The 20,981-nt window shown below is 41.0% G+C and overlaps 1 protein-coding gene across 1 annotated transcript in view; it reads left to right on the forward strand.

The window, feature by feature from the left end:
* The window catches only part of NGLY1 (N-glycanase 1), a 59,964-nt gene that overhangs the window by 15,644 nt on the left and 23,339 nt on the right, over positions 1 to 20,981 (forward strand). The window contains exon 4 of the mRNA XM_052661417.1: positions 14,778 to 14,943. Coding sequence (XP_052517377.1) covers positions 14,778 to 14,943 — 166 coding nt within the window. The remainder of the gene's footprint in view (positions 1 to 14,777; positions 14,944 to 20,981) is intronic.

The following is a 20,981-nucleotide window of genomic DNA, read 5'->3' on the forward strand; positions in this document are numbered from 1 at the left end:
TCTCCAATGCATGAAAGTGAAGTCGCTCAGTCGTGTCCGATTCTTAGTGACCCCATGGAGTGCAGCCTACCAGGCTCCTCCGTCCGTGGGATTTTCCAGGCAAGAGTACTGGAGTGGGGTGCCATTGCCTTCTCCGTTGGTAACAATAATTCTTTCTATAAAGTATCTCAGCTGCTGCGTTTAGGACAGAGTTATCATAAGTAACAGAAAAGAGGGACCACCCATCTCCAGTGTGACAGAATAGTAACCCTAGTTAGTCCAGTCCTTAGAACACTGATTTCCACTCTTTGTTTGCACATCTTACCAGTGACAAAGTGTTGAATACATAACTGGATAAGTGTCTCTTTACTTACAAGTTCCGTACTTCTTTGTGTGTATGTTAATATACCTTAAACAGGAGTCACCTACAGGATTAAAGCATGTCATTCGTTACACTTGGGGTAACTGGGGTCTTCATCAGTTTTGCAGTTAAGGTTGATACAGGTATAGAAGCATGCTTAACTTCTTTCTTGGTTTTTAGTATCTTGTGAGTTTTCTAATTAAAGTGTGAAATATATCTTTTAATCTTTTGTTTTGAATCTCAATATTACAGTTTAAAATGCACTATTGACCATCTTAGAAAAACATAAAATACAGGAAGATATTTTATTTTACAAAATAGCTCTTTGCTGGACTAGTTAGAATTTCTTTTTTACAAGTGTTCTGGCTCAGAAAATCCATTCAAATTTTCTGAACCTTCTTTAACCTCTTTGCTTTTTTTAAAATTCTTAACCTCAAAATTTAGTTATAGTTTGAGGTCTTTAGAACTCTGCTAATTGCCAGAAAACGTATGGATACTACACTGAGAACAAAATGACATTCTATTGTCAAAACCAATGCAGAGTTTAGAAGCAGTGAACTTCAAACACATAAGCTCTTAGAAGGCTGTTGTATATTTACTCTTATTTCTCTAGTTCCTGGGATATAGTATGTTTTCCTGTGTTTCTTAAGGGAGTTGGGAGAAATCAGAATGAATCTTTTATTTATATATATATATATAATTTTATTTATGCATTTTTGGCTGTGCTGGGTCTTTGTTGCTGTGCAGGCCGCTCTCCAGTCGTGGAGCAGGGGCTGCTCATCGCCGTGGTTTCTCACGTGGAGCACTAGCTCTCAGGTGCACGGGCTTCAGTAGTTGTGGCACATGGATCTTCCCAGACCGGGGATCAAACCCGTGTCTCTGGCATTAGCAGGCAGATTCTTTACCACTGAGCTACCAGAAAAGCCCTAGAATGAGTGTTGTTTTTTATAGCCAACTCCTAGTTCTATGGATCGCTGAAACACACTGTTTTTAAAAGTATTTTGTTACTTAAGCTCCATCACTGTTAATGGCTATACTACAGAGTTTGAAAACAATGAAAACACGACAACTCAAAACCTATGGGAGGCAGCAAAAGCAGCTCTAAGAGGGAAGTTTATGACAATACAATCCCACCTTAAGAAACAAGAAAAACGTGGAACAGACAACCCAACTTCACACCTAAAACAACTGAAAAGAACAAACCCCCCCAAAATTAGTAGAAGGAAAGAAATCACAAAGATCCAAGCAGAAATAAATGAAAAAGAAATGAAAGAAACAAGGGAAAGAGAAAGTGAAGTCGCCCAGTCGTGTCCAACTCGTTGTGACCCCGTGGACTGTAGTCTACCAGGCCCCTCAGGCCATGGGATTTTCAAACAGAGTTTGACAGTTATGTTCTCCTGCCTTTCTCATTTTGAGTGTGGATATTAACTGAATTAAAATGGACCAAGTCAAATAGCAGGAGAGAGATTAACAAAGCATTTAACTGCATATAAACTAGATATGTGCTGGGCACTGATGAGCTTCTTAACTAATATAATATTTCTCTGATTGAAACTGTATCGAGTAAAAATTTTGAAATAGAAGGCGACGTGATAGTCACTGATGATGTAAGATGTAAAATACTGGAATATATTGGTACTCGATGTCAGTAGTTTACTTAGAAACTTATCTTGCTGCTTTTCCTGGATATTTTATGTAAATGGAATTATGCACTGTGTATTCTTCTGCCTCAGGCTTCTTTTAGTTTGTTTTTGAAGCTGATCCATATTGCAGGCTGTATTAGTATTTTCTTCCTGTTGATTGCTGAATAGTATTTTCTGGAGAGCATTTGGGTTTGCCCTGTTGGCCTTGTTAGTGGGCAGTACTGCTGCAAATGTCTGCAGACCAGGCTTTGTGTGGACATATGTTTTCACTTCTCTTGTGTAGATTCCTAGAAGTGAAGCCACTGAGTTATATCCCAACTTTTATGTTTAATGTTTTAGGAAAGTGCAAGCTGTTTTCCGGAGCTGATACAGCGTCCTGCATTCTGACCAGCAGAGTGTGAAGGTTCTAATTTGTCAGTGTTCTCACTGGTACTTGTTAATGGCTTTTTTAGTCTCCTCTGGTGGCTCAGTGGTAAAGAATCCACCTGCCAGTGGAGGAGACTTGGGTTTGATCCCTGGGTCAGGAAGATCCCTTGGAGTAGGAAATGGTAACTGGCTCCATTTTTCTTGCCCGGGGAATCTCATGGACAGACGAATGGCATGTTCTTTATCTATTCCTCCACTGACGGGCATTTAGGTTGCTTCCACGTCTCGGCTGTTGTAAATAGTGCTGCAGTGAACACTGGGAGGTTTGTATCTTTTTGAATTATGGTTTTCTTCAGACGTATACCTAAGAGCAAGATTGCTGGATCTTATAGTAGTTCTCTGTGCTGTTCTCCCGGAGGAGGGCATGGCAGCCCACTCCAGTATTCTGGCCTGGAGAATCCCATGGACAGGGGAGCCTGGTGGGCTATAGTCCACGGGGTCGCAAAGAGTCAGACGCGACTGAGAGACCATCACTAACTCACCCATGCTGTTCTCCACAGCGTTTGCACCAATTTACATGCCCACAGACCAGGGGAGGAGGGTTCCCTTTTCTCCACATTTGTTCTTTGTCAACTTTGACGATGGCCATTCTGACCAGCGTGAGATGATACCTCATTTTTAGTTTTGATTTGCATTTCTCTAATAATTAGCATTCTTGAGCATGTTTTCATGTGCTTTCTGGATATCTGTATGTTTTCTTTGGAGAAATGTCTATTTAGGTATTGTGTATATTTTTTAATTGGGTTGTTTGTGTTGTTGTTTTTTTTTGATCTACACTAGCTGTTTATATGTTTTGAAGATTAATCTTTTATTGGGCTTTTCCTTTACAAATATATTCTCCCATTGTTTATGGTTTATGGTTTCCTTTTCTGTGTAAGAGCTTTTAAGTTTAATTAGGTCTCATTTGTTTATTTTTTAAAATTTTCATTAGTATGCAGATCCAAAAAGATATTTGCTACAGTTTATGGCAAAGGATGTTCTATGTTTTCCTCTAAGAGTTTTATAGTGTCACTTAAATTGAGGTCTTTAATCCATTTTGAGTTTATTTTTGTTAATGGTGTTACAAAATGTTCTTGTTTTATTCTTTTATGTGTAGCTCTCCATTTTTCCCAGCACTGCTTATTGAGGAGACTGTCTTTTCTTCTTTGTATGTTATACTGTGGCTTTGTTTCTGAGCTTTATCTCCTGTTGCCTTGGTCTATATTTCTGTTTTTGTGCCAGGACCATCTGTCTTGATTAGTGTCACTTTGTAGTATAGTCAGAAATCAGGGACCTGATTCCTCCAGCTCCATTTTTCTTCCTCAAGATTGCTTTGGCTATTTGGGGTCATTGTGTTTCTATATAAATTAAAAAAATTTTTTGTTCTAGTACTATGAAAACGTCCATTGGTAATTTGATAGGGATTGGGTTGAATCTGTAGATTGCTTTGAGTAGTTATTTTGATAGTATTGATTCTTCCAATCCAAGAACATAGTATATATTTCTGTCTATGTCATCTTCTTTCTTTTTTTTTTTTTTAAGCATCTTATAGTTTTCTGAGTCATAGGACGTTTGCCTCCTTAGGTAGGTTTATTCCTTGGTATTTTGTTCTTTTAGATACAATGGTAAATGGGATTATTTCCTTAATTTCTCCTTCTGATCTTTTGTTGTTAGTGTATAGAATTATGTAGATTTCTATGTATCAATTTTGTATCCTGCAACTTTACCAAATTCATTGATGAAATCTGGTCATTTTCTGGTAGCATCTTTAGGATTTTCTATGTGTAGTAGTATTTCATCTGCCAACAGTGACTTTTCCTGTCGAAGTTTTCCTCCTACTTTTCAAACTTGGGTTTCTTTTATTTGTTTTTCTTCTCTGATTGCTGTGGCTAGGACTTCCAGAACTTTGTTGAGTAACAGTGGCAAGAAGAGTGGACACCCTTGTCTTATTCCTGATCTTAGAGGAAGTGCTTTCAGATTTTCACCATTGAGTAAAACGTTAGCTGTAGGTTTGTCATATATGGTCTTTTTTATGTTGAGACATGTTCCCTGTACACTCACTCTCTGGAGATTTTATCTTAAATGTTGAATCTTGGCAAAAGCTTTTTCTGCATCTCTTGAGATGATCATATGGTTTTTATTCAGTTTGTTGTTGTGATGTATCATACTGATTAATTTCCAGATAGTGAAAAATCTTTGCATCCCTGGGATAAATCCCACTTGATCATGTTGTATAATCCTTTTAATGTGTTGTTGGGTTCAGATTGCTAGTATGTTGATGATTTTTGCATCGGTTCATTCATAGTGATGTCAGCCTGTAACGTGTGTGTGTGTGTGTGTGTGTGTGTGTAATCTTTGGTTTTGGTAATCAGGGTGATGGTGGCCTTACAGAATGAGTTTGGAAGTATTCCTTCCTCTGCAATTTTTTGGAATAGTTTTAGAAGTATAGGTATTAACTCTTTTCTAAATGTTTGATAGAATTCTCCTGTGAAGCCATCTAGTCCTGAACTCTTGTTGGGAGTTTTTTAATCACAGTTTCAGTTTCAGTACTTGTGATTGGCCTGTTAATATTTTCTGTCTCTTCCTAGTTCAGTCTTGGGAGATTGTACCTTTTAAAGGATCTGTTCATTTATTCCAGGTTGTCCATTTTATTTGCATATAGTAGTCTCTTATGATCCTTTGTATTTCAGTGGTATCTGTTGTAACTTCTTTTTCATTTCTGATTTTTTGATTTGAGCCCTCTCCCTTTTTTCCTTGATGAGTCTGGATAAAGGTTTATAAATTTTTATCTTTTCAAAGAACCATTGTTCTTTTCTGTTGTTTGTTTCTATTTCATTTATTTCTGCTCTGATCTTTATGCTTTGTTTCCTTCTAGTGACTTTGGGTTTTGTGTGTTCTTCTAGTTGCTTTAGGTGTAAGCTTAAGAGTTTTGAGATTTTTCTTGCTCCCTGAGTAAGATTATATTGCTATAAAGTGCCCTCTTAGAACTGCTTTTGCTGCATCCCATAGGGTTTGGATCATTATGCTTCTGTTTTCATTTGTCTCTAAATATTTTTTAATTTCCTCAGCGACCCACTGTTTAGTAGCATATTGCTTACTCTCCACATGTTTGTATTATTTACAGTGTTTTTCTTGTTTATTTCTAATCTCATAGCATTGTGATCAGAAAAGACGCTTGATGTGATTTCAGTTTTCTTAAATTTACTAAGATTCACTCTGTGGCCCAGCCTGTGATTTGTCATGGAGAATGTTTTATGTGCACTTGAAAAGAATGTGTATTCTGCTGCTTTCACATGGACTGCTCTGTAAACATCCAGTAAGTCTGGTTGGATGTGTCATTTAAGACCTGTGTTTCCTTGTTGATTTTCTGTCTGGATGACCTGTTGGCTGATGAAACTGGGGTGTTAAGAGTCTCCCACTGTTACTGTGTTGCTCTCAGTTTCTCCTTTCATAGCTGTAAGCATTTGCCTTATATAATGAGGTGCTCCTGTATTGGGCACATTTATATTTACAATTGTTCTGTCTTTGATCTGTTGATTTTTATATGCTGTCCTTCTTTATCTCTTCTAACAATCTTTATTTTAAAGTCTGTTTTGTCTGATGTGAATATTGCTGCTTCAGTTTTCTTTTGATTTCCATCTGCATGGAATATCGTTTTCCATCCTCTCACTTTCGGTCTATATGTGTCCCTGCATCTGAGGTGGGTTTCTTGTAAGCAGCATATATGCCAGATCTTGTTTTCGTATCCGTTCACCAGTCTGTGTCTTTTCATTAGTGCATATAGTCCATTCGCATTTAAGGTAATTATTGATAGTATATTCTTAGTGCCATTTTGTTAATTGTTCTGCATTTGTTTTTGTAGGCTTTTTTCCTTCTTTTCCTCTTATGTTCTCTTGTGGTTTGATGACTGGCCTTTAGTGTTGTGTTGGGTTATTTATTCTTGGTTATTTATTCTTGTCTGTCATGTATTTTCGGTTTTCAGTTACGGTGGGGTTTTGATTTAGCCTTCTGTGTATATGAACAAGATTGTTGTAAGTTGCTCAGTTTTGAATTTCAGATGTGTTTGTGCTCTCCTCCTCTCACAATTGTTAGTTTCAGTATCATGTATGTGTGTGTTGTGTGTGTGTGGTGGGGGTGGGGGGTGATTTCTGATCTTGACTGTATGGTTGCCTTTACTGATGAGGTTTTTCACTGATCATTTTCCTGTTTCTAGCTGTGGCCTTCCCTTTTCCTCTTAGAGAAGTTCCTTTAGCATTTGTGGCAAAGGTAGTCCAGTGATGCGGAATTCTCTTAGCTTTTGCTTGTTTGTAAAACTTTTGATTTCTCCATCAAATCTGAACAAGAGCCTTGCTAAGTAGAGTCTTCTTGGCTGTAGGTTCTTCCCTTTATCCCTTTAAATACAGGGTGCCGCTCCCTTCTGGCCTGTGGAGTTCCTCCTGAGAAATCAGCTGATAACCTTATGGGAGTTCTTTTGTATGCTACTTGTTGCTTTTCCCTGGTGGCTTTCTGTAAGTTGCCTGACTGCATCCTAGCATGTTCCTCCTCAGCTTTATCCTGCCCGGGGCCCTGAGCTCCTTGACTGGGCGACTGTTTCCTTTCGTGTGTGGGATGTTTCCAACTCTCTTCACACATTTTCTCAGGTCCTTTCTCTCTCCTCCTCCTTGGCTCCCTATAATAAGAATGTTGGTGCGTTTAATGTCCCAGGGGTCTCTTAGACTGTCCTTGCTTTCTTTCATTCCTTTTTCTTTCTTTTCCTCTGTGGCAGTGATTTCCCCCATTCTGTCTTCCAGCTCACTTACTCATTCTTCTGCCTCAGTTATTCTGCTATTGATTCCTTCCAATGTATTTTTCATTTCAGTTAGCATGTTGTTCATCACTGTTGTTTGTTCTTTAGTTCTTCTAGGTTATTGTTAAATATGTCTTATATCTTCTTGATCTGTGCTTTTATTCTTTTTCTGAGATCTTGGATCATTTTAAGTATCATTACCCTGAATTATTTTTGAGGCAGATTGTCTATCTGTGCCTCACCTAGTTCTGGGGTTTTATCTTGTTTCTTCTTCTGGAATATATTTCCATGCCATCTCATTTTGTCTAACTTTGTTTATTTGTGGTCTCTGTTCCTCAAGCTGCAGGATTGTAATCCTTGTTTCTGGTGGGTGAGTTTGGTGCAGGGGCTTGTGCAGCCTTCTTGGTGGGATGGACTGGAGACTGCCCAGTGGTGAGTGGAGCTAGGTCTTTGCCTTCTGGTGGACAAAGCTTGTGTCTCGGCCTGTGTGTATTTAGAGGCAGCTGTGGGGTCAGGCAGCCTGCCTGCTGATGGATGGGGCTGTGCTCCTGCCCGGCTGCTTGTTTGGCTTGTGGTGCCCCAGCCCTGGAGCCTGCAGCCTGCTCACTGAGGCCAGGTCTTGGTGTTGTAATGGCTGCCTTCCGGAGAACTCACGTCAGATGAATATTCCCCAGTACCTCCGTCACCAGTGTCCTCGCCTCCACAGTAGGCCAGAGTCGACCTCCACCTCCCTAGGAGACCTTCCTAAACCAGCAGGTAGATCTGGCCAAAGCTCCTGTAGAGTCACTGCTTTGCCCCAGGTCCCAGGGCACATGAGACCTTGTGTGCCCTCCAGGAGTGGAGTCTGTGCCCCCCCCAGTCCTGTCGAGCCTCTACACTCAAGCCCTGCTGACCTTCAAAGCCAGATGCTCTGGAGGCTTCTCCTTCCACGGCCAAACTCCTAGGCTGAGAAGCATGACATGGGGCTCAGGATTCTCATTCCTGTGGGGGAATCTCTGCAATATTTTCCAGTTTGTAGGTGTCCCCCACCCCGGGAAGTAGGGGTTTGATTATATTGTGAAAGCGTCCCTCCTGCCATCTCGTTTTGGCATTTTCTTTTTTGGAAGTAGAATATCTTTTTTCATAGGTTCCAGTTTGCTTTATTGATGGTTGTTCAGCAGTTGTGATTTTGGTGTTTTCATGAGAAGGGACATGCCATCTTTTGTCCTCTCTCTTCTGTTTATATTTTTAAATTGACACCAATTCTGTTTATTATATTCAAAACCCTTCTCTCTAATATCCACATCAGAGTTGGATTTATTGCACCTTGAGGGTGTTAAATAGTTAAGTCAGACTTGCAAAAGCTTGAAGTGCATGCCTAAGACAGTGGGAGCCCACAGAGAGGCGCAGCTTCCTGGCTGACCCGCCGGCTTCTTCCCCTGGCTGTGCACCTATGAGTTAATTGATTTTTTTTTTTTAAGACTGTTTCCTTTTTTTAAATTTTATTTATTTTTGGCTGCACTGGGTCTTTGTTGCTGTCCACAGTCTTTCTCTGCTGATGGCAAGCAGGGGCCGCTCTTCATTGTGGTGTGTGAGCCTCGCGTTGCGGTGTGCAACGTTCGTGTTGTGGTGGCTTCTCTTGTTGTGGTGCTCAAGCTTAGTCGCCCTGCAGCATGTGGAATCTTCCTGAACCAAGGCCTGAACTGGCTTCCCCCTGCATTGCCGGGTGAACTCGTAACCTCCGGACCACCAAAGGAGTCCCAGTTAGTTGACTTTAAACTAATTGAATCTGGTAAGACAACATCTTAGTTGTCTTATATGCAGTCTTTTTAAGAGAAGAAATCTCTGCTCCTATTGGCTATCTGGACAGAGGATTTAAATGTTCAGTTTATTATTAACCATTCTCAAGAGGAAGCTACATCTACATACCTTTCAATAGGCAGTTGCTGAAATTATCACGCATCTTTAAATTGACGTTCTTCATGTCCATTAAAAAGGATGATGTGGTATATTTTGACATGAAGATTATTACTATGTAGGAAAAAAGGTAAAAAATTCCAAAATTAAACAATATATGTTATATATATGTGAATATTTCTGTTTTTCCTGTTAAAAATGCTCATACATAAATATGTTTATTTTTTTAAAGTTCTGGAAAGCTGTACACAGCCTGATATTTTGAGTAGTGAAATTTTAATGATTTCTTGTTATTTATACCATTCAGTATTTCCTGGAAAATTTTTTGCAACATTTATTAATGTTAAATATAGAATAAAGTGGTTTTTGTAAGAAATTTCTCTTTAAGTCACAAATTGATTTTAGATATCATTAAAAATGCATTAAACAGAACTTCTGTATTTAAAAAGCAGGTTCTAAATGTAAAAGCCATGGAAGCAGAGGGCTGTAAAAAGGCAGAAAGAGGACTAATGGGCTTGGGAAGCCTGTCCTTTACTAAAAAAGTAAACTTGCTGATCCAGCTTCCTCTGCCTTTATCATGTGGTTTGACAGAAATACACATTGTACTTGTTTTCTTATAGAGTCTTAAAGGTCTCTCATCAGAAACCAAATAATTGAAATCCAAGTGTGATTAGTGAAGGAAAAAATCTTTTTAATCTAAAACAGACAGATTTCATATTTTAAACTCCCATTTGTACTCCAAATAACTTTAACCGTTAAGCAGTTAACTATTGCCTTATGTACATGGTTACCCAGCTGCTATAATTGCTGTGCAATCAGCAAACTGCTATTTTTATGACTTAGTTTTTTCTTTGGCATTGTGCCAAAGAAATAAGGCAAGAAAATAACCTTTATTGTTCAAGATCGTTTGCATGCCATTAAATACCACAGTGAAGGGGGTAATTTCCAGAGCAAAAAATACTAAATTGAAAATAAAAATTCTTTGGCTAAGTTCTTACCTTCCCAGCAAATGAAACTCTGCTTGTGAAAAGAAAAAAAAAAAAACCATAAAGCTCTCATCTTTATAGGAATTCTTTCAAATGGAAATGGAAAGCAGTTATTCTCCAATGAACAATAAATAAAGTAAGAATGGACACGTTCCACTTGCTGCTGGGTCAGTTCTGGTAGGACTTGCTCTTCCTGCTGTGAGTGCCCTGGGTTTCCCGCCCCCAGGTCTGCCCCAGCTCTGCGGTCGTCTGCTGCTGGAGTAAGTGTGTCTGCAGCTGCTGAAGGCCAGCCCCTCCTCTGTACCTGTGTTCCTCTCCTCCACTCTCTGCGGGGTCACAGGTGGGCTGTGCAGTCGTGACCTGCCCCTTTTCTTGGAGATTCTTCTCAGTGGCTTTGAAACCTTGCTTTAGGCCAGTTTTCATCTAAGTTTGGACCATCGATGTTAGAATAGCCTGGGTATGCAGTATTCCTAGGTGAACCCCAGACTGGCTGAACCAGGAGAGGGAACTTGGAAACGTGCATTCTTCACAAACAGGTCAGTGGTTACAAGCATTTCCTGTAAGCTCTTAGACACAAGTCAGCACACAAATATCACTAGATCCTGCCTTCCTGTATTTCTCATTTCCTCTTCACTGCAAGTTTCAGGGGGAGTCCCCAGTAGCCACCCCTGTCTTTACTCCTCATGTTTGTCTAGCAGGTTTCCACACTTTATGTGCCCCTTCCGCAAAATATTGCTGAGCGTGTCCTCTCAGTATATATTTAGTTGTTTCTACATTGTATACTTAGATTAGTGTGCCATTGTACTGGATACATTATAAAGCAGTGTACAGGAGCAGCAGAGGATGAGATGGTTAGATAGCACCACGAACTCGATGGACACAAATCTGAGCAAACTCTGAGAGATAGCAGAGGACAGAGGAGCCTGGCGGGCTACAGTCTACGGGGTCTCAGAGCTGGACATGACTTAGCGATTGAGCAACAACAAAAGAGGAGATAGGGAAATAAGTAGTATTTTTAATTTAAAAAAATGATTTAACATTATCATTCAACGAATGTAGACCTAAGTCTATATTTTAAATGCTCTTTTGATAATTTTGAATTTGGGAGGCTCACTTTATCAGATCTGAGGAGACTGTGATCTTTTTTCACATTAAAGTTTGGCTCTTAAAGGGGCTCATACTGAAAAAAAGACACATTAGTCCATTAGTCCTACTGTTTCTTCTTGTACACACTCCACACATTCTTACATAAGTATTAGCCTTATTGCTTTGAAATCCTTTTTAAGTCTTTAGGTCTTTGAAATTCTTTTTAAGTCAGGTTGAGGGTTAATTTAGTAAAAACTACATAATATAATCTGCAAAGCCGCTGAACCAGGCACATTTGAACTGCAGAAGCTTGTAGTATGGTGAGACCAAAAGTAGGAGTGAGTATGCCCCTGGGTACCCTCCACTCTGTGGGACTTTCTTCCCTTGGGACGGCTTCTGTAGCTGGGGAGGGGCCATCACTGATCCACATGCTCAATGTTATAATAACTTAGCTTAATTTGGGGGCACAAATGATATAAATAGCAGTTGTAATATTTTCTGTCTGTATTCCCGCAGACCACTTTGTACAGCTCCTGGCCCATGTTGGGACACCACTTAAACCGCTGAGTCTCCTACACTTTATTTTCCTTATTAACACTGTTGCAGAATTTATTACTGAGATCATCGCTGATCTCCATGCCCCTAAATTTAGTGGACTTTTTTGGGTCCACTTTTACTTGACCATCCATACTTTTCAGCTCAATTGACCATTTCCTGGCTTTTTCCCTCCTCTTTTAAGTGGTTCGACCATTGACCCAGTTGCTCTTACTGAAAATCTGTGGGTCATCCCTTGACTGCACGGTTCAGTCAGTGGGACCTGTTGATTCACTTCCTCTGTGATTCTGAATCCATTCACTTTTCTACCACCTCGGTCCCCTCCTGGTTCAAGCCTCTGCTCCTTCAGAGCTCAGCAGTGGTTCCCCTGTGGGTCTCCTGAGACCTGCTTTCTCCCTACCTCAGCTGGAAGCTTGGAGAACATGAAGCTGGCCGTTTTACTCCCTTGCTCCTTAGGTCTCAGACAGCTCTCCGTACAGCGCGAAGAGACAGGGAAGACCTGGCTGCCACCCAGCCCAGCTGCATGCTTGGTGCGCTGCACTCCAGACACCCTGACTTTCTGTCTGATCCCCCCCTTGGCATGCTCCTTAGCTACCTACCTGCAGGTTATCCCCTCTTCACAGGAATGGTCTTCTCCCTTGCCTGGTCACCAGCTGCTTCTCATCCTTCATATTTTATTACAGTATCACTTCTCCAGGGAAGTCTCATTGGAACCCCTGTCAGGCAGTTACACTGTTCCCTGTGTTTGCTTTATAGCTCTTACCATACATGTGAATAAACTAGCCGTTACATCCCCCGTATCTAACAGATCATAAAGACTCTTTAAATATTTGAGTAAATTGGCATTGTTGTAGCAATATTTTTTTCTATGTCCATAGACTCATTATCCTGTGAGGATAATGCCCTTGTCTGGCTTGGCCTCTATTATTTTTCTATCATCTAATACATTTACGCACAAACACACAAAATGTGTTGGCTTAATGTGAAGATTCTGTCATTATTTGTTCAGTGTCTTTCCCCCTTAGACCATAGAGTGATTGTCTGTTTTGTGCACACATGCCCAGTGCTTCGTATATTGACGTTATAGTCAGTATTTGGTATTTTTTAAATTAGTCTAATTCTGCCTTTTTCTATACACATTTAATCCATTCCTATTTATGGTAATTCTAATATGTTTAAACTTATTTCTGACATTTTGTGTTTTGTATGTCCTTGTTTTTTCTTTTTTTTTCTATTTTTGTTTAAATGGATCAAGTTTTATTCCATTATTTTCCCTCCAAAAGTTAGAAAATTAAATATCCTCTTTTAGTCTTCTAATTATTGTCTTAAATTTTTTAATGCAAATATTATTTTATATTTTTCTAGCATCTGTTCCCATCCCTGCCACCTTTCTTATGTGATTTTGCTTTTTAATTATTTATTTATAGCAAACAGAACTTAAGTTTTACTAGTTTGTTTAGTTTTTATTTAACTCACTTCTGCTTCTTTTATCCTGGGTTCTACTCTATGGTGTTCTATTTATTTACTTTGGTTCTATTATGTTTTGGGGAGACAGTACCTTTTATAATAATTTTTTAAAATAGGATTTGGGAGTGATGTATTTTCTGCATTGTTACAGATCAGAAAACGTGTTGTTTTGCTCTTCTTTGTAATTAGTTTACCTGGCTATGCATTGTATGTTCTCATTTTCCCTCAGTATTTCAGAGATTTTGTTTCACTGTTTCCAGTGAGATGTCTGATATCATTGAAGGCTTTTAGTATTTTGTTTTCATCTTTACCAGTTACAAAATGTCAATATTAGTTTAGTCTTTGTTCCCCCCACATCCCATTCATAGTGGCTCTTTCTTTAACCCTCAGAAATTCCCCATTATTTCTTTGAGAAGTGTTTCTCTTCCATTTTTTTCTGCTCTAGTTTCTAGATATTTCCTGTTAGCTGGATTTGGGAAGTTCTGAATTTATCCTAGTGTCTTTGTCCTTTTGTACCGTATTATCAGAAAACACCACTTCTCAGTCTTCTAATTGATTGATCACACAACGGTGTTTGTCTTGCTGTTTGACACACCACCTGTGCTTTCTTCTTCATTTCAGTGTTGAAGTTTTTCGTTTCCAAGATCTGTAGGTGTCTTTCTGTGGCTCGAGTGTACCCTTGAGCTTCCAAAGGTGGACATCTTTTAGTCTCTTCTGCATTTGCTGCCCTTGCTGCAGCGTTCCTTCTGCTGCTGTTGACCCCAGTGCTCCGTCTCAGCAGTGCTGGGTGTTGGGGGCTCACAGGGATCTGAGAGCTCCTGCTAGCCTGTTGGTGAGCACTGCGTCTGGTCCTGATGACTGAGGGGGAGGGCAGGACATGCCACCAGGTGGGCTGTGCCAGACCAGCACGGGTTCTGAGCTGGGACACCTCTTTCCTTTATAAACCTGGTCGTCCACCCTCACTGCTCAGAGATACGCCTTTTTTGTGGAGAAGGAGTGACCACAATGTTGAGCTGTGCCTGCTGCGGAGCCTGGCAGCCTGCCTGACATTTACTCCAAGACCCCCTCCAGCTCTGTGAAGCCTCCCGCCCATCCCTCCTCGGGATTATTTTCAGAACTTTGTTTAGTTTTACAACCACTTTCTCTAGATGGCATGTTGCCATTGTTTGTTCCTTTTGTCTATTTGTACCTGCCTTTCTTCTTTCAGGAATTTCTCAAAATTCCTGATCCCTTGAGATCAGTCCTCCTCAGCTAATACTGTATATAAAGGAAAAAAAAAATTATATTTATTGGGACTTGAAGTGGAAAGAGCGGTCAGAAGCACTGCTCAGAGTGCTGTCTTGATCCAAGCTGTGGTCAAGAGTTCAACATTTCCCTGTTTAAATACATCCTCAGTAACATCTATTCAAATGAAAATATAGACTTATCTTAGACTGTGATACAGATGTGGCTATCTTCTAGTACTAATTTTGTAAAGGTTTTCAGTATAATTATTATATTTCAGTGAATCTGTACATTCCTCTTATCTATGAACTCATAGAACCAGTATTTTTTATTATATTATTTTTATAGCATATGAAGAAAAGCTAATTTCATTGTTTTCTTTCTGTTAGGTTGCTGACAATTCAGTCATTCTAAAAGTTCTTCGGTCCAACATTCAGCATGTACTGGTCTATGAGAACCTTGCTCTCCAGGAGAAAGCACTGGCTTGTATTCCAGTCCAAGAACTGAAAAGGAGATCGCAAGAAAAGTTGTCTAGAGCCAGAAAATTGGATAAAGGTAATGGCTTTACATAACCATTCATTGCTAAATATGCATCATTACTAAATCAACAAAAATGCTGAAATGGTGCCCTTTACTGTATACATTGTAAATAGGTAACCCAGTTCTATTTGGATTTTTAAGAAGTACAACAGTAGTATAATTTTTTATTTCATATACCTCATGCACACTGCAGATGGTGATTGCAGCCATGAAATTAAAAGATGCTTACTCCTTGGAAGGAAAGTTATGACCAACCTAGATAGCATATTCAAAAGCAGAGACATTACTTTGCCAACAAAGGTCTGTCTAGTCAAGGCTATGGTTTTTCCAGTAGTCATGTATGGATATGAGAGTTGGACTGTGAAGAAAGCTGAGTGCTGAAGAATTGATGCTTTTGAACTGTTGTGTTGGAGAAGACTCTTGAGAGTCCCTGGACTGCAAGGAGATCCAGCCAGTCCATCCTAAAGGAGATCAGTCGTGGGTGTTCATTGGAAGGACTGATGCTGAAGCTGAAACTCTAATACTTTGGCCACCTCATGTGAAGAGTTGACTCACTGGAAAAGACTCTGATGCTGGGAGGGATTGGGGGCAGGAGGAGAAGGGGCCGACAGAGGATGAGATGGCTGGATGGCATCACCAATTCAATGCACATGAGTTTGGGTAAACTCCGGGAGTTGGTGATAGACAGGGAGGCCTGGCGTGCTGCAATTCATGGGGTCACAAAGAATCGGACATGACTGAGCAACTGAACTGAACTGAACATGGACACATCTGTTAAAATTTTTTAACTCAAATAATGTATTTTTAGTTTAATCATTGGCATGTGATTTTTTTAAAGATATAATATCACTGGAACTTTAGTCCATGAAATATGTGATGGCATTGTTAGTGAATTTTAATGTAAATCTGAGAAAAAGCTTATTCAGAATGAATTCATGTGATTCGACCACTGACTCCCTTTAACTGGCAGTTACTGCTGTAGCGTATGCATGTAGAAGCCGACTGACTGCCTGGGTATAGCTTGAGCTCCACCTCTCACCTTGCATCATTGAGCAAGGAATTTCATCTCCCTGCTTGTTTCTTCATTCAATAACAGGAATGACAGTTCTCAGAAATAGCTAGACTAGTGCATGTGAATGGTTCAGAGCAGTGCCTGCCACATTCATCAGCTGGTGCTTTGTTGTTTTCATGAATAGTCTTAGGATTTTAGTTGTTAAATTTTTCCAACTTCAGCAGTTTTACTTTGAATTTTTATATAATTTTTTTTTCTGTGAACTCATTTCCTAATACTATATTTTCTAGGGGTGTTCTGTAATATTCTTTTGGTGGTTGATCTAGTATGCAATAAACTTTTTTTTTTTTTTTTTTTTCAGTTTAAAAAGCTGTTATTTTACACTGAAGTAGAGTTGATTTATAATGTTGTATTACTTTCAGGTATCCAGCAAGGTGGCTCAGTTATATATGCGTATGTCCACTCTTTTAGATTATTTTCCTATTTCTATTATTACAGAGTATTGAGTAGAGTTCTGTGTGCTGTATATAGGTCTTTGTTTATCTATTTTATATATAGTGGTGTGTATATGTTAATTCTGAGTTTCTAGTTCATCTCTCCCTTAACTCCACAAGCATTATACAGCTTTCTGTATAGTGCAGGTAAGTTTAACAGAATGTCTCAATTCTTCCTTCCCATCCCTTGAGACCCTACCGTCCTTCATTTCATGGAACTAGACGCTGTCATCACCCAGTAGACTAAGAGTGAGAAATTTTGTGTTGCCTTCGTTCATTCATTCATTTGGACACTCCTCCAGTATGCAGGCCTGAGTTTTCTTCCTTCTGAAGAACAACCTCTTCTACTGTTCCTTTCAGGGCAGGTATTCTGGAGGTGAAGCCCCTCAGTTTTTCTCTGCCTAGGAAAGTCTTTATTTCTCCTTCGCTATTGAAGGATAATATCACTGGGATGTAGAATTCTAGGTTGGTGGGGTTTTTTCCTTTCTGTCAGTGAGACTTGATTCTCTCTGCTGTTGCCTGCTTGTGTATGATGAGAAGTCTGCAGTAATTTCTGTCTCTGTACTCAGAACCTTCACCAACCCCATCCCCAGCTTTGTGCAGGATTCTCTCTCCATTGTTCGTTTTCTTCAGTTTGAGTGTGACGTACATGGATGTTATTTTTTGGTATTTATCCTGCTTGCTGTTTCCTGAGTGTCCCAGATCTGTGTTTTGGTGTCTTATTAATCTTGGAAGATTCTCGGCCATTATTACTTCAAATGTCTCTTCTGCTCCTTTCTGTCTCTGTTTTCCTTCTGATACTCCAAAATAGGGTATCCTGTTATACTCTTATTTATCAACTGTTTCCACTTTTGTTTGATGTGCTCGGCCGTTACGAAAATTTTCCCGCCGTCATTGCATGTTGTGGGTGTTTTGTTCCTTTGTTTTCATTCTCTTTCTCTTTGACGCTCAGATTCTGGCGGCTCGTCTTCAAGGTCAGTGATCTCTCCTTGGCTGTGTCCAGTCTGCTGATGAGCCCATGAAACACATTATTTCTGTAACAGTTTTTGCTTGCTTCTCGTCCTTCTGCTTACACTGTGCATCTGTTCTTACATGTGGTCTCCCTTTCTCGTTAGAGCCCTGAGCATGTTAATCATAATTACTTTAAATTCTGTAATTCCAAAATCTGTGCTGTATGTAAGTGGTCCTGATGCCTGTTTTATCTCTTCAGACTTTTTTCTTGCGTTTTAGCCTGCTTTGTAATTTTTTGTTAAAAGTTGGGTATAATGTGTTGGGTTATGGGAACTGAAGTGAAGAGGCCTTTTGTGGAAGGCTTACGTGTCCACTCAACTCGTTTAACTACACTGTTTAATGCTTGGTGTGAGTGTCGGGGCCTTCAGGTTCCTCTGGTGTGCTTGGGGCCCTCTGTGGTGTCCAGGCCTCCCTGAGGACTCCTCCTGAGCTCATCTCCCTCCTGCAGATGCCTTCTTGTAATCGTGCCCTGTTGCTGTACTGGGGTCCTGTTGGTGGCGAGGCATGGGGGAGGAGCATCCTACAGCCTTAGGGCTAAGTCTCGGTGTTGTAGGGACCTGTGTTCAGGAGCCTGGGTCACCCCCACAGTGAGACAGGAAGGCCAGAGGGACCTCGAGTCAGGGAAGTCTGGGGCTTTAACGCGAGTAGGGCAGAAGGTATGCAGCAGGTAGTGTGCATTGTATTGTGAAAATCAGAAGAGACTGGGCTTTTGTGTTTTAAGTTTATGAAAGATACGTTGGATTTACAACCTGAGATGCCAAAGGACATGTGAAGATAGGGAAGAGGGACTTTGCTGGAGGTGCAGGGAGCAGTGTGCACAGGACAGCGGCGGCAGGTGTCAGGGGAAGGGTGCACGGTGCGGTCTGCTTGTGTCGGGTTGGGGGAGACACGTGAGGCGGGCCAAGACCATGTTTTGTTTGACATTGAATTTCAGGCAGAGCAGAGCATGCTGAGTTTATATTTCTGATCTTTCAAAAAAGAATTAGAGGTGAAATGAAACAAAGGACTTGTAATGAGGTTTTGAAGTAGAGAATAAGGACCAAGGAAATTTGAAGGATGAATGCATCTTAGAAGGCTAATGCTATGGTGTTAGTATGATTGAACTTAGAGCAGAAGTGCTAAATAACCTGTTCACTAGGCAGGAAGAAATAAGATGACTTCTCAGGAATGTCAGATGTTCTTGATGACTTAAGTCAGAGAGTTAGGCACTGAAGCATTAAGCAAGGGAAGGACAGAGGGTGCCCTTCAGGAAAATCAGCCTAGCAATCACTTGTAAGATAAATAGAATCAAGAGGGTACAGGAGAGAAGAATTCAAGCACAGTAGAAATAGAATTTCCCTAAGAGGAGTAAGGCATGCAGCGGATGAGACTGCAAGGGAAGCGGTGGGTGTGTGAGTTGTCGGGGTGCTTGCACTTGATTGGACATGGAGTCGGGGGTGTGGAAGGAAAATGTGCAAGAGGACCGCCTCTCTCTGAATTGTAGTCAGTGTGGGCAGGCTTTGAAAGGAGATGAGGGGTCTGCGTTCAGGCCCCTGCTGGACATCAGCTGGGCCCCCACGTGAAAATGTAGGCCTGGAGCTATTTTGGAAGTCACACCTTGACCTACACTTCACAGTGACAGGTGAAGCCATGCAAGTGAGTGAGATCACCCAGGTTGAGAAGACAAGGCAGCAGGGAGAAGGTGGGGATTGCAAAGGTTCTAGAAAGAAAGGTAGCATTGGAGGGTATTTACATTTAAATTAATTTATATTAAATGACAATTAAAAATTGAGTTCTTCAGTTGCATTCAATACATTTCAAGTACTCAGAAGCCATCATTAGTAGCAACCCTATTGGATAGTGTAGGTATGAATTATTTCCATTATTACCAAAAGTTCTATCAGATGGTTGCTGTTCTGACCTGTCTGAGCTCTTAACCTGCACAGACAGGGCTCCACTTGGAATTCTCTGAGTCATAGTTAAGGATCTTGCATAACCAGGGAACACTGACCCTCTCTCTGTGATGTGCTTGTTCCTAGCACACACCGTATCCCAGGAGGACACAGACTCGGAAGCAAAAGTGTGCTGTGTTCCCTCCTCCCATCCTGACTGTTTGCTGAACAGTGATGACTCTCAGTGATACTATGAAGCTTGTTAGTTCGCTCAGTTTCTGTCATTTATTCCAGTATTTACTGAGCACCTACTGTGTAGCAAGCTCAGCTGCTGAAGAGACGGCAAAGTCCCTGCCATCGTGGGTGAGAAAGCCAGAGACAGCTCCTCAGATCTGGCAGGTGGTGAGTTGTGCTGGGGAGACAGGCCAGGAAGACAGAAGAGAGCGCACGCAAGGTGCTCTTGGGGGAGGGTCGTCAGGAAAGCTTCCCTTGAAGCAGTGATTCCTTTTCTGGTGGAGGCCCTGCCAGCTGCACGGGCTCCCTGCGCAGGCGTGAGCACGCCGTGCTCAGGAGCTGCAGAAGAAGGAACACGACCAAATCAGGGAGACAAAGGGGGTCTGTTCGCTCCCTCCTGTGGCTGCTGGCGCAAGTTATCACAAACTTGGTTCCTTAAGGCAGAAGTGGACTGTCTCACAGTTGTGAAAGCCAGAAGCCCGCCATCCACATCCCTCGGCCAACATCAGGGTGTTGGCGGGGCCACACTGCCTGGAGGCCCTGGGGAGACTCTTCCCTGCCTCTGCCAGCCTCTGGTGGCCGCCTGCAGTCTTTGGTTTGTGGCTGCATCACTCCCGTCTCAAAGACCAACATCTTCAAATCCTCCTCCTCTGTAAAGTCTCCCACTGCTTCCCTCTTGAAGGGATACATGTGATGCACTGAGGGTCCATATTTTGTAACCTGGGGAATCTCCTTACCTCAGAGTCCTTAACTTCATCATATCTACAGAGGCTTTCTTTTTTTTTTTCCCCTTCACGGTGACATTCACAGGCTCAGGGGTTAGAATGTATATGTCTTTGGGGGGCCATTTTCAGCCTCCACATGGGCCAGCTGCAAAAATAAAAGAGACTTTGGGTTGTATTCTGAATGAGATAGAAAATCATTGGAAGGTTTCAAATGACATGAGCTGCCTTGTGTTTTTAAAAAGATTACTTTTCTGTAGGGACTCAGTGGAGAAGCAGGATGGCAGTGCTGTTTTTCCAAAAGTTCATCTTTGGAAATGAACATTCACCAATATCTCTTTGTTGAGAAGTTTTCATATTGTACAGGAAAAGCTAAGCTCTTCTTGCCAGTCAGTCTACCCTCTTACTCCACATTTAACAGCTGTTATCATGTGATGTGTGTCTTTTCACATCTTTCTCTGTTTATTTACATCCATAAGTAGTTAGTTATATATAAAAGTAAACTGTTTGTGTTGCAGAGGTTACACACAGTGTGTCGTCTCTTATGTGTGCAGCTCCACGGTGCTTTTCTCACACGTCTTGGAGGCCGCTGCCCTTCGCCCGTGCCTGCAGTGCGCACATTGCCACTCATACTGTGTCCCAGTGTTCCACGGACGGACATTGAGAGGGGGACCAGTGTCCTCTATTCTCAAGGCTTCCAGGGGAAATC

The sequence above is a fragment of the Budorcas taxicolor genome, chromosome 24, assembly GCF_023091745.1.
Source record: "Budorcas taxicolor isolate Tak-1 chromosome 24, Takin1.1, whole genome shotgun sequence".
NCBI lineage: Eukaryota > Metazoa > Chordata > Mammalia > Artiodactyla > Bovidae > Budorcas > Budorcas taxicolor.